Genomic DNA, 13,091 nt, shown 5'->3' with positions numbered 1-13,091 from the left:
TACATTTACTTTACTTTGAGAAATGGGTGAATGTGGGTTATAAATTTAAAATTGCCGCAGTTTTAAAATAAGAATCTGCCAAAGAACCAACCACGTGTGTCTTACTCACATTAAAAATTAAACAAATCTACAATCAGCTATATCCATATACTTATGTAGGTAGGTATGTATGTCTGTATTTATCAATGAGTGTGTGGTGGCTTTACGAAATCATTTGCATTTTAGCCCGGCCTGATTATGAAAGATGCTGCGTAGCTGATAAATGATGCCACAATAAGAGACACATTTAAGCTGGCAAGCGAACAAACGAACGACCCACCATAAATGAACAAATACTTTAAAGTTTTAACTATACATTTTCGAAAATGTTTTATTTGCTCTTATCGTTTCTTTGATACCAGCTAACAAACACTATATAGGAGAGGGTGTTTTTTTTTGTTCTTAGTCTCTTAAGTTCCCAAAATAGTTGGGGCCACAGAAAACTTAAATTGAATTTAATTTTACATTATAAGAGTACATTCATAAAGAATTTAGCGTTGAAAATTGCTTAAAACCTAAAACGAATTAACCCCTTGCTGAGCTTTAGCCAAACCTCCTTCTGTTATCCTTGATTGCTGCGTGGGCAGTTCTACTCGAATATTTCATTATTTTAAGTAGTAGCAATATACGATGAATGTTTGGAAAAATGAAAAACCCCAGGGAGTTTTGTTTTACCCTTAAAAAGTGATTGTGTTGTTGTTATTAAAACAAACCATTACCTTACTTAATAACTCATACTAAGTGGTGTTTGTTTTATACATATCTAAGTAGTGAAACACCTTCTCTCGGAAATTTTCTTAGTTACATACCCACTGAACAGTGTATTCTTATGAACAACAGAACTGCCAAGGAATTAAAAAACTATTTAAGAATGTTTGACTCCTGCCAATGTTAAATTTTGCTGAAAATAAAATAATTAAATTTAGTAGTTTTTTTTCAAGGTCATAGTTTTAAATTAAATTCTTAAATAAATCATAAATTTATAAAGACTGTGAAAGCTCTATAATAAAACATTTTTAAGGGATCTCCTAATTCTATGACTTGGTATTCAGATTTAAACTTATTTAGACTAACGTCTTGAATATAGGCTGTAAAGTCCGGACTATATTCTGAACAATAGTCTGGAGTATAGACTGACCTATATACTATAAATTTGACTATGAGTAGACAGAGCTACAAATTTGATTATAAATTGCACTAAAGTATACATTATAGTCTGAACTATGGACCATTGACTGATCTATTGATTTGATTGAAGCATTTACTATTGACCACTGATTGAACTTTAGATTTATAATTTGGGATATAATTTAACTGGACTATAGTCAGGATTAAAGAAGAGACAGTCTATAGTATCGACTCGAGATAGTAAAGACAGAGGTAAAAAGTGTACTATAGACTGAACTATAGTCTCGGCTATAGACTGAACTATAGTATAGACTATATTATGAAGTATAGTATGGACTATAGTTTGTACTAAAGACTAAAATATGAACTATAGTGTGGACTACAGCCTGGACTATAGTCTGGACTACATTCTGGACTATTGTATGGACTACATTCTGGACTATAGTCTGGACTAAAGTCTGGACTATAGAATGGTCTACAGTCTGGACTATAGAATGGTCTACAGTCTGTAATATAGAATGGACTATAGTCTGGACTATAGGCCCGACCATAGTCTGGACTAAAGACCGAACTATTGATTGGACTATAGTCTAGACTACAGATTGGACTATAGTATGGACTACAGACTGGACTATAGTTTAGACTACAGACTGGGCTATAGTTTAGACTACAGACTGAACTGTAGTCACGTCAGCGTAATAAGTGGACTATAGACTAGTCAGGTCAGCGTTATAGACTTTACTATAATCATAATAGACAGAACTTTTGTTTGGACTAGAGACGGGAATATAATCTGAATCTAAAGAATGTACTATAGTCTGAACTTCAGATGTGACTATAGACGGGACTATAGACTTAAGTTCATTTACTTTAGAACACTAAATAAATCTTTACATTATATTCTAAACTATTATATTTATTATTAAATTTAATCCATATTTTAAACTTATTGCATTTAAGCAATGAATTCCTTTAAACTGCTGGCACCAATGCTCCATCTTAAAGCATTAATTCAAACTCTACTTAACTCTATTACACTTCAATAAACGTTTGGGTTTATTTTTTCATCATTCCTTTTAAGATTTAATGTATAGTGATTGAGTTTTAATTAATTCATTTAATTTTCCAAATGACTTCACTTGAACTCTTTGCATTTGTCCTTTAGACATTCGCAACAACAAGAATAATAACCACCACCACTACCATCACCACTAAAAACCCTTTCCACTTCTAAATTCCCCAGCCAGAGACAACAAAAGAATAAAAAGTAAAAAAAAAACAAGATGTTGAATTGAATTGAAATCTTTCCTAATAAATAAAACTTTATCTTTTGGTTTCACAAGAAAACCACCTTCAATTCTAATTGCAGTCACTTTATTTATAATCAAATGTCCGTCAAGAAGTTAATGAAGTGAGTAATTTCTTAAGCAATTATCTCTTTTTCGATGAACGCATGTTGTTGTTGTTAAAGCCATGATGGTGGCAGGGTTGTATAGTTGTTGTTGTTGTTAGTGGTGGCCATAGCTGGTTTGAGGGCCGCATTTAAAATGAATGACTGACTGCTGGATGGATGGATGGGTTTTCACCAATAAACATGGTTAAAATTTTAATTGATTTCAAAGACTTAAGCTAATTTAAGTATTAAGAATTAATCAGGTCGTTGTACAGAGTAAGAGAGAGAGAGAATTGGAGAAAACTGTTTTCAAAGGATTTATTTACATTCATTCATTCCTTCACCACAAACAACAAATTATAAAAACAAATAAGAAAATGGAAAACAAAATTATTTGAGCCATTAATTGCAGATAATTTATTTTTATTTATTTATTCGTCGTTGATTTATTTGTATTGATTTACGTCTGCCAAAAGTTATTTTTCGCGTTAATGGTTTTCAATATGAAAAATTTCAATTTTAATTATTGTTTAAATGGGTTTAAAGTGTGGCATGTGGTGGAACAAAATATTTAATATTTGCAAGAAATTTTTGTAAATTCTTACATAAAGTTTAAAGTGTGGAAAATATAGGGGTAATGAATGTATATACATATAAGGTAAGGTATAGTTAATATCAGAATTGTTCAGACTAGATTGACGGTGGGACTAAATATTGGCTCTGAATTGATACCAAAATAATAATTAAAGTGTGTGTGGTTCTAGCCACTTACAAACTAGGCTATAGACTAGAATATAGAATAGACTTTAAACTGGATTATAAACTAGACAAAAGACTAGACCACAGACTAAACTATACCAAGACTAATGAACAGACTATAGACCAGACTACAAACGAGATTATAGACAAGATTATGGACAATGATATATACAAGACTACAGACAATAGACTATATACAATCGACTAAAGACTGGACAATGGACTATAGACTGGTGTAGGCTATAGACTAGATTAGACTCGACTAGCCTGTTTACTATAGACTTGACTATAGTCTAGACTATAGACTAGACTATAGACATGACTATAGATTAGACTAAAGACTAGACTATGGGCTTCAATATAAACTATACAATAGATTAGACTAGGCCATTGAATATACAATAGACAATACTATAGAATACACTATAGACTAGACTGTAGGCTAGACTAGAATATAGACTATACAATAGATTAGACTAGGCCATAGACTAAACTACCGACTAGACTATAGAATACACTAGGCTAGACTATAGACTGGACTATAGAATACATTATAGACTATACTATAGAGTAGCCTAGACTATAGACTTGGTTATAGACTAGACTATAGACTTGACTATAGACTTGGTTATAGACTAGACTATAGACTTGACTATAGACTTTATATTCTATAAACTATAGAATACACTATAGACTAGACTGTAGGGTAGACTATAGACTAGACTATAGAATACACTATAGACTAGATTGTAGGCTAGACTATAGACTGGACTATAGACTACATTATAGACTAGACTATAGACTAGACTACAGACTAGATTATAGACTAGATTATAAACTAGACTATAGACTACATACTAGACTATAGTCAGAACTATAATCTGATCCTTAGGCTGAATTATAGTCTGAATTATAGTCTGAATTTTATGTAGGCTATAGACTGCACTATATACTGTAATATAGCACTGTAGACTGAACTGTATTCTAGACTATAGGCTGTTATAGCCTATAGTCTGTAACGCAGGGAAGCGTTATATACTGAACGATTATAGTCATTATAGACAGAACTTTAGTTTGAATTTAAGACGGTACTATAATATAGACTACAGATTGGATTATAGTCTAAACTTTAGACTAGATTATATACTAGACTATAGACTAAACGGGACTATAGACTGGACTACAGACTAGGTTATAGAATAGGCTATAGACTAGACTATAGACTAGGCTATTGACTAGACTATAGACTAGGCTATTGACTACACTATTGACTAGACTATAGACTAGGCTATTGACTAGACTATAGACCATAGACTATAGCCCAGACTTGTCTAGACTATAGACTAGAGTATAGACTAGACTATAGATTAGACAAAAGACTAAACTATAGACCAAACTATAGACAATAATTTTGCTTGGGCTAAAGACTAGACTATACTATAGAGCAGACTAAAGACTAGAATATAGACAAGACCATAGACTAGACTATAGACTAGACTATAGACTAGACTATAGACTAGACTATAGACTAGACTATAGACTAGACTATAGACTAGACTATAGACTAGACTATAGACTAGACTATAGACTAGACAATAGACTAGACTATAGACTAGACTATAGACTAGGTACAGTGAAATAACTCCCAAATGAAATAACTCCCAACGGGTAAAATGAAATAACACCCAATCAACTGTCCATACAAATTGGGAATTATTTCATATGAAATAACTCCCAATTTGTTGGAACTTATTTCATATTTTTATGTTACTGAAATGAAATAACTCCCAATAAAATTTTTGTTGGGAATTATTTCATTTTTTTGAAGAAATTAGGAGATATTTCATATGTATTGGAAGTTATTTCATTTCAGTAAATTTTGTTGAAATTGGAAGTTATTTCATTCTTGTTGGGAGTTATTTCATTTTGTGGTAATAATTTTCCAAACTTTGGTGGATAATGCATTTTGGATCCTTAAACAAGTGTCGTGGACAGCCGGCCTTCGGCCGGGCGCAAGGGTTTAAAACTCTGGGGTATTTCGAATACTGGCTTCGCTAAATTTAACCTTTCTTTGTACACCATGTATTTTATATCATTATGATTATGAACACTACGATACTTTCAAATGTATCACAATTCCATATGACAATTTTAATAATGCCCATGAGCATAGTGACATAAGTTTCATGGAATACAAATAGTCCATTTATCATGAAAAGGCTTAATTTAGCGAAGCCGGTGTGTGAAATACCCCAGAGTTGAAAACCCTTGCGCCCGGCCGAAGGCCGGCTGTCTACCACACTTTCGTAAGGAGTTGGAAGTTATTTCACTTCTGTTGGGAATTATTTCATTGGAAGTTATTTTACACAAATAGATTCTTCGACTTGGGAATAATTTCATATTTTTTGGGATTTGTTTCATTGGGAGCTATTTCGCATTTTTTGGGACTTACATTTGTAAAACTCCCAAACTTCCAATTACTGGGAATTATTTCATTTTAAACTTTGGGAGTTATTTCATTTTAAAAGTTAATTTTTGATGAAATTGGGGTTTATTTCATTTTACTCGTTGGAAGTTATTTCATTTAGGAGCTATTTCACTGTACCTATAGACTAGACTATAGACTAGACTATAGACTAGACTATAGACTAGACTATAGACTAGACTATAGACTAGACTATAGACTATAGACTAGACTATAGACTAGACTATAGACTAGACTATAGACTAGACTATAGACTAGACTGTAGACTAGATTATAGACTAGACTATAGACTAGACTATAGACTAGTTTATAGACTAGACTATACTATAGACTAGACTATAGACTAGACTATAGACTAGACTATAGACTAGACTATAGACTAGACTATAGACTAGTCTATAGACTAGACTATAGACTAGACTATAGACTAGACTATAGACTAGACTATAGACTAGACTATAGACTAGACTATAGACTAGACTATAGACTAGACTATAGACTAGACTATAGACTAGACTATAGACTAGACTATAGACTAGACTATAGACTAGACTATAGACTAGACTATAGACTAGACTATAGACTAGACTATAGACTAGACTATAGACTAGACTATAGACTAGACTATAGACTAGACTATAGACTAGACTATAGACTAGACTATAGACTAGACTATAAACTAGACTACAGACTAGACTATAGACTAGGCTACAGACTAGACTATAGACTAGGCTATAGACTAGACTGTAGACTAGACTATAGACTAGACTATAGACTAGACTATAGACTAGACTATAGACTAGACTATAGACTAGACTATAGACTAGACTATAGACTAGACTATAGACTAGACTATAGACTAGTCTATAGACTAGACTATAGACTAGACTATAGACTAGACTATAGACTAGACTATAGACTAGACTATAGACTAGACTATAAACTAGACTATAGACTAGACTATAAACTAGACTCTAAACTAGACTATAGACTAGACTATAAACTAGACTATAGACTAGACTATAGACTAGACTATAGACTAGACTATAGACTAGAATATAAACTAGACTACAGACTAGACTATAGACTAGACTATAGACTAGACTATAGACTAGACTTTAAACTAGACTATAGACTAGACTATAGACTAGACTATAGACTAGACTATAAACTAGACTACAAACTAGACTATAGACTAGACTATAGACTAGACTATAGACTAGACTATAGACTAGACTATAGACTAGACTATAGACTAGACTATAGACTAGACTATAGACTAGACTATAGACTAGACTATAGACTAGACTATAGACTAGACTATAGACTAGACTATAGACTAGACTATAGACTAGACTATAGACTAGACTATAGACTAGACTATAGACTAGACTATAGACTAGACTATAGACTAGACTATAGACTAGACTATAGACTAGACTATAGACTAGACTATAGACTAGACTATAGACTAGACTATAGACTAGACTATAGACTAGACTATAGACTAGACTATAGACTAGACTATAGACTAGACTATAGACTAGACTATAGACTAGACTATAGACTAGACTACAGACTAGACTATAGACTAGACTATAGACTAGACTATAGACTAGACTACAGACTAGACTATAGACTAGACTATAGACTAGACTATAGACTAGACTATAGACTAGACTATAGACTAGACTATAGACTAGACTATAGACTAGACTATAGACTAGACTATAGACTAGACTATAGACTAGACTATAAACTAGACTATAGACTAGACTATAGACTAGACTATAGACTAGACTATAGACTAGACTATAGACTAGACTATCGACTAGACTATAGACTAGACTATAGACTAGACTATAGACTAGACTATAGACTAGACTATAGACTAGACTATAGACTAGACTATAGACTAGACTATAAACTAGACTATAGACTAGACTATAGACTAGACTATAGACTAGACTATAGACTAGACTATAGACTAGACTATAGACTAGACTATAGACTAGACTATAGACTAGACTATAGACTAGACTATAGACTAGACTATAGACTAGACTATAGACTAGACTATAGACTAGACTATAGACTAGACTATAGACTAGACTATAGACTAGACTATAGACTAGACTATAGACTAGACTATAGACTAGACTATAGACTAGACTATAGACTAGACTATAGACTAGACTATAGACTAGACTATAGACTAGACTTTAGACTAGACTATAGACTAGACTATAGACTAGACTATAGACTAGACTATAGACTAGACTATAGACTAGACTATAGACTAGACTATAGACTAGACTATAGACTAGACTATAGACTAGACTATAGACTAGACTATAGACTAGACTATAGACTAGACTATAGACTAGACTATAGACTAGACTATAGACTAGACTATAGACTAGACTATAGACTAGACTATAGACTAGACTATAGACTAGACTATAGACTAGACTATAGACTAGACTATAGACTAGACTATAGACTAGACTATAGACTAGACTATAGACTAGACTATAGACTAGACTATAGACTAGACTATAGACTAGACTATAGACTAGACTATAGACTAGACTATAGACTAGACTATAGACTAGACTATAGACTAGACTATAGACTAGACTAGAATAGACTAGAATAGACTATAGACTATACTAAAGACTAGACTATAGACTATACTAAAGACTAGACTATAGACTAGACCATGGTAAAAATATCAAGGTAGTGTCATTCTCTCTTTTTGTCGCCATATTAAACTTCTGACGTTTGCTGGTATTTTATAAAATCGAGCTACAATACTCATTCCAAAAATACTACATATTTTGTTTATTGAAAAGTTAAATATAAAATAATTTCTCAGTCTATAGTCTAGACTATAGACTAGACTATAGACTAGACTATAGACTAGACTATAGAGTAGACTATAGACTAGACTATAGACTAGACTATAGACTAGACTATAGACTAGACTATAGACTAGACTATAGACTAGACTATAGACTAGACTATAGACTAGACTATAGACTAGACTATAGACTAGACTAGACTATAGACTAGACTATAGACTAGACTATAGACTAGACTATAGACTAGACTATAGACTAGACTATAGACTAGACTATAGACTAGACTATAGACTAGACTAGACTATAGACTAGACTATAGACTAGACTATAGACTAGACTATAGACTAGACTATAGACTAGACTAGACTATAGACTAGACTATAGACTAGACTATAGACTAGACTATAGACTAGACTATAGACTAGACTATAGACTAGACTATAGACTAGACTATAGACTAGACTATAGACTAGACTATAGACTAGACTATAGACTAGACTATAGACTAGACTAGACTATAGACTAGACTATAGACTAGACTATAGACTAGACTATAGACTAGACTATAGACTAGACTATAGACTAGACTATAGACTAGACTATAGACTAGACTATAGACTAGACTATAGACTAGACTATAGACTAGACTATAGACTAGACTATAGACTAGACTATAGACTAGACTATAGACTAGACTATAGACTAGACTATAGACTAGACTATAGACTAGACTATAGACTAGACTATAGACTAGACTATAGACTAGACTATAGACTAGACTATAGACTAGACTATAGACTAGACTATAGACTAGACTATAGACTAGACTATAGACTAGACCATAGACTAGACTATAGACTAGACTATAGACTAGACTATAGACTAGACTATAGAATAGACTATAGACTAGACTATAGACTAGACTATAGACTAGACTATAGACTAGACTATAGACTAGACTATAGACTAGACTATAGACTAGACTAGAATAGACTATAGACTATACTAAAGACTAGACTATAGACTAGACCATGGTAAAAATATCAAGGTAGCGTCATTCTCTCTTTTTGTCGCCATATTAAACTTCTGACGTTTGCTGGTATTTTATAAAATCGAGCTACAATACTCATTCCAAAAATACTACATATTTTGTTTATTGAAAAGTTAAATATAAAATAATTTCTCACATAACTTTTTGAAAATATAAAAAATAAAATCAAAATATTATTGAAAAAAGAAAAAAGCTAGTAATTACCAGTCTTAAGGGCCAGCTACCAACATGCCAACACATTTATCGACCGAAGCCGCTAAGCCGCATCACTTAAATATATAATTTAGCCCCTAATCACAGTACACTGGCCTCCGGACAACGATTTCCAGTTGTATCAGCATTCTGACCCAACTCAAAAAATTGATTTGGTTGAAATTTGCACCTTGGTTAGTACTATCTCTATTAGCCCTATCGGCAAAGAACTGTCTATTATGTGTCTATAAGCCCTTAAAGGAAATTGTGTAAGCTTTCATGTACGCGCCAATAGTTGATAAGTTACATACACTCATTTGAATAAAACCCTGTCCAACTTTGACCCCGTCGATGACCGGCAGTTCATGACTGATAGAGCTGAGAATGTGTGTCCTACTATTCAGTACTAACCACCAAATTTCATCCAAATCGGAAGATATCGATTTTAAAAGATGGGTCACTTGATACGAAATTGCCAATTTATACTTTTGTGTGTTTTAGATGAATCATTCCATCTGTTATAAACGGAATGAGAAAATCTTATACACTAATTTAATATCTATAAATTACACATAAAAAAATACAAAAGCCTTAAAATTGTTTCCCCTTTAACGTATGTGGCAACGACTTTTTTATGTTTACAAAAAACAAATTTCAGAAAATACCAGCAAACTTCAAAAATTTTTTTGTGAGAGCGGAATGACACTACCTTCATATTTTTATCATGGACTAGACTATAGACTTGACTATAGAAATTGTATAGTATTTTAGTGGTCGGTCCTTGCAACATTTCGAAAATTTCAACAACCCCGATTTTCTTTCGGTTGGGCAAATTGATCCCGTAGTGTATTGCTTTTCTTGATTATTATAAATAATTTGCACTAAAACTAAGCATATGTATAAATTACGATTTTTATCGATTTTAATAAATAAAAAGCACTTATTTAAAAAAATATATTTAATTGTTTACAGGAATTAATACAGTTCCACTAGCAATTTAAAATTAAATTCATTTTATTTAGTACTTCCTCCATTTGTCAAAACGACAAAAACCTTGTTAAATATAACTTAATTTATAACCAATCTACTTACTATTCCTCCAATCTTTAAAATTATATGTGCTCTTTTTTGCTGAAAATTCTCATAAATTTCATGGTTAATTTGTTTGATAATTTATTTAATGAAACTTTATACCCCATTTAAAGCTTAATAAGACACTTAACATTTGCTTAAAGACATTTTTAATGCTGCAATAAAAAAACATAGACGACAGTCTAACCAAAAACTTGTTTCGCCTACAACGATTAGAAGGAGAGGGATAGACCTGTCCGAAAGAATTAAACACAAATAAAAAGTAATGGTTACTATTAGCAATAATAGTTTTATTAAAGACATACGATTCTTTAATAAAATTGAAATTAAACTGATACTATAATAAATTTGTTTAAATGAACAATGATTAATTGTAATAAATATTTTTTATTTTCTGTTTCTTTTCATGTTGGCTGTAAAGGTGATGTATTCTTTATAAGTATATTAATGAAATCGTGTCATATTTTTATTTTTTTCTTTGAATGTGAAATACAATAATGTTTACTTCTCTTACAGATCCCTACCATCTGGCTTTACCTCAAAACTTGCAACAATATTCAACAAATTTCTATTATACCAATGCCGCTGCTGCAGCAGCTGTCAATCAACAATATTCACATACACAGCATGCAGCAGCAACTGCAACAACACTATCACCAACAATGAGACCTCAGATCAGTTACGACACATCTCTATTAATGCATCCTCAACATCACTTGTTGTCAACATCCTCCTCATCATCGTCATCAGCAGCAGCAGCAACATCAGCTGCTGGTTACACTGTGGAACGCCGATAGCACCAAATGTAGTTTAATTTAATTTTTATACAAACAAGTTTTCATTAATATGAAAAACAGAAACAATTTTTAAAGATTGCAAAAAATGAAATATTACTTTTTTAATTTAAATATTTATAACAAAAAACAAAAGAACTTTTTCAACTGTTGTAAACGTAAAAAAAAACCTAAAAAATATTCTCTAACTGGGCACAAGTGCAAAATGAAAAAAAGAAATATCATAAGAACCAAATATTGTGTTGTATTGTCTATAGTATTATTTTTTATTATTAAGTATTATTATTTAATATTATTTGTTTATTATTTAGTAAAACAAAAACTATATATGTAAAACCTATTGTATTTGTTATAATAGAATTTTGTTTACGGTTTCATTTTGTAGAACATACCCTACAACTAAAATGGTGGCATTTTAAATTTAAGCAAAAAACATATTCCTGTGATCTAAACGATTTTACATTTAATTAACCGAAAAATTTGCTTTGTCATTTATTGAAAATTTCTGACAACTTAAAAAGTTAGGTTAGGATGCGCACTCCCGGGTCTGTTGTTATACCCTACACCACTTTAGTGGGGAGGGTATATTGGGTTTGTGCTGATTTTGTAACATACAAAAATGTCCGTCCGTCCGTCTGTCTGGCTGGCTGTCTATGTAAACCTTGTGCGCAAGGTACAGGCCACAAGATAATTGGATAAAATTTGGCACACATACTTCTTTTGACCCAAGGACGAAGCCTATTGAAAATGGTTAAAATCGGTCCATTATTTCGACTAGCCTCCATACAACCGTACCCCCAAATAGCGCCTTTTGGCTTATAATTAATTTAAATAATCTATTATGTTAACAAAAGTCGACAAAACTTAGTTTTATAAAACTCTGAATGACACTACCGATTTTTGTAATGATCGGGCTTCATTTGACCCTATCCCACATACAAACTCCCCTTCAGAAAATGACTTAAAGGTCAAAATTCACATACAAACACTAATAACACTTTTAAATTCTACATAAATAATATTGAAGAAGACTTAATTCCCCCCAACCAATATTTTTAAGGATAGGCCCAAATTTTGCCCTACTCCCCTTTGAGCCCTCTTATAAAAAAACTCTTTTTTTGCAAAAAAAAAAGTAAAAATATTCCGAAGTAAAGTTATAAAAACAAACCAAATGCTTTATTTTTTTAAATAATCCTCATTTTTAACATACATACATACTGACTGGTGTAGGGTATCATGTGGTCGGCTACGCCCGACTATACATTCATACTTGTTTATGTATATAGATGTTTCG

At 32.0% G+C, this 13,091-nt stretch overlaps 1 protein-coding gene across 1 annotated transcript in view; it reads left to right on the top strand.

Annotated features, from left to right (window-relative positions):
* LOC111685069 (homeobox protein caupolican-like) overlaps window positions 1-12,468 on the top strand; it is a 118,838-nt gene extending 106,370 nt beyond the window's left edge. The window contains exon 5 of the mRNA XM_046952902.1: window positions 11,520-12,468. Coding sequence (XP_046808858.1) covers window positions 11,520-11,800 — 281 coding nt within the window. The 3' untranslated portion in view covers window positions 11,801-12,468. The remainder of the gene's footprint in view (window positions 1-11,519) is intronic.
* The last annotated feature ends 623 nt before the right edge of the window (window positions 12,469-13,091 follow it).

Source organism: Lucilia cuprina, chromosome 5 (genome assembly GCF_022045245.1).
Source record: "Lucilia cuprina isolate Lc7/37 chromosome 5, ASM2204524v1, whole genome shotgun sequence".
Lineage (NCBI taxonomy): Eukaryota > Metazoa > Arthropoda > Insecta > Diptera > Calliphoridae > Lucilia > Lucilia cuprina.
The sequence above is the reverse complement of the archived record's forward strand: the minus strand, read 5'-3'. Positions and strand labels throughout refer to the sequence as shown.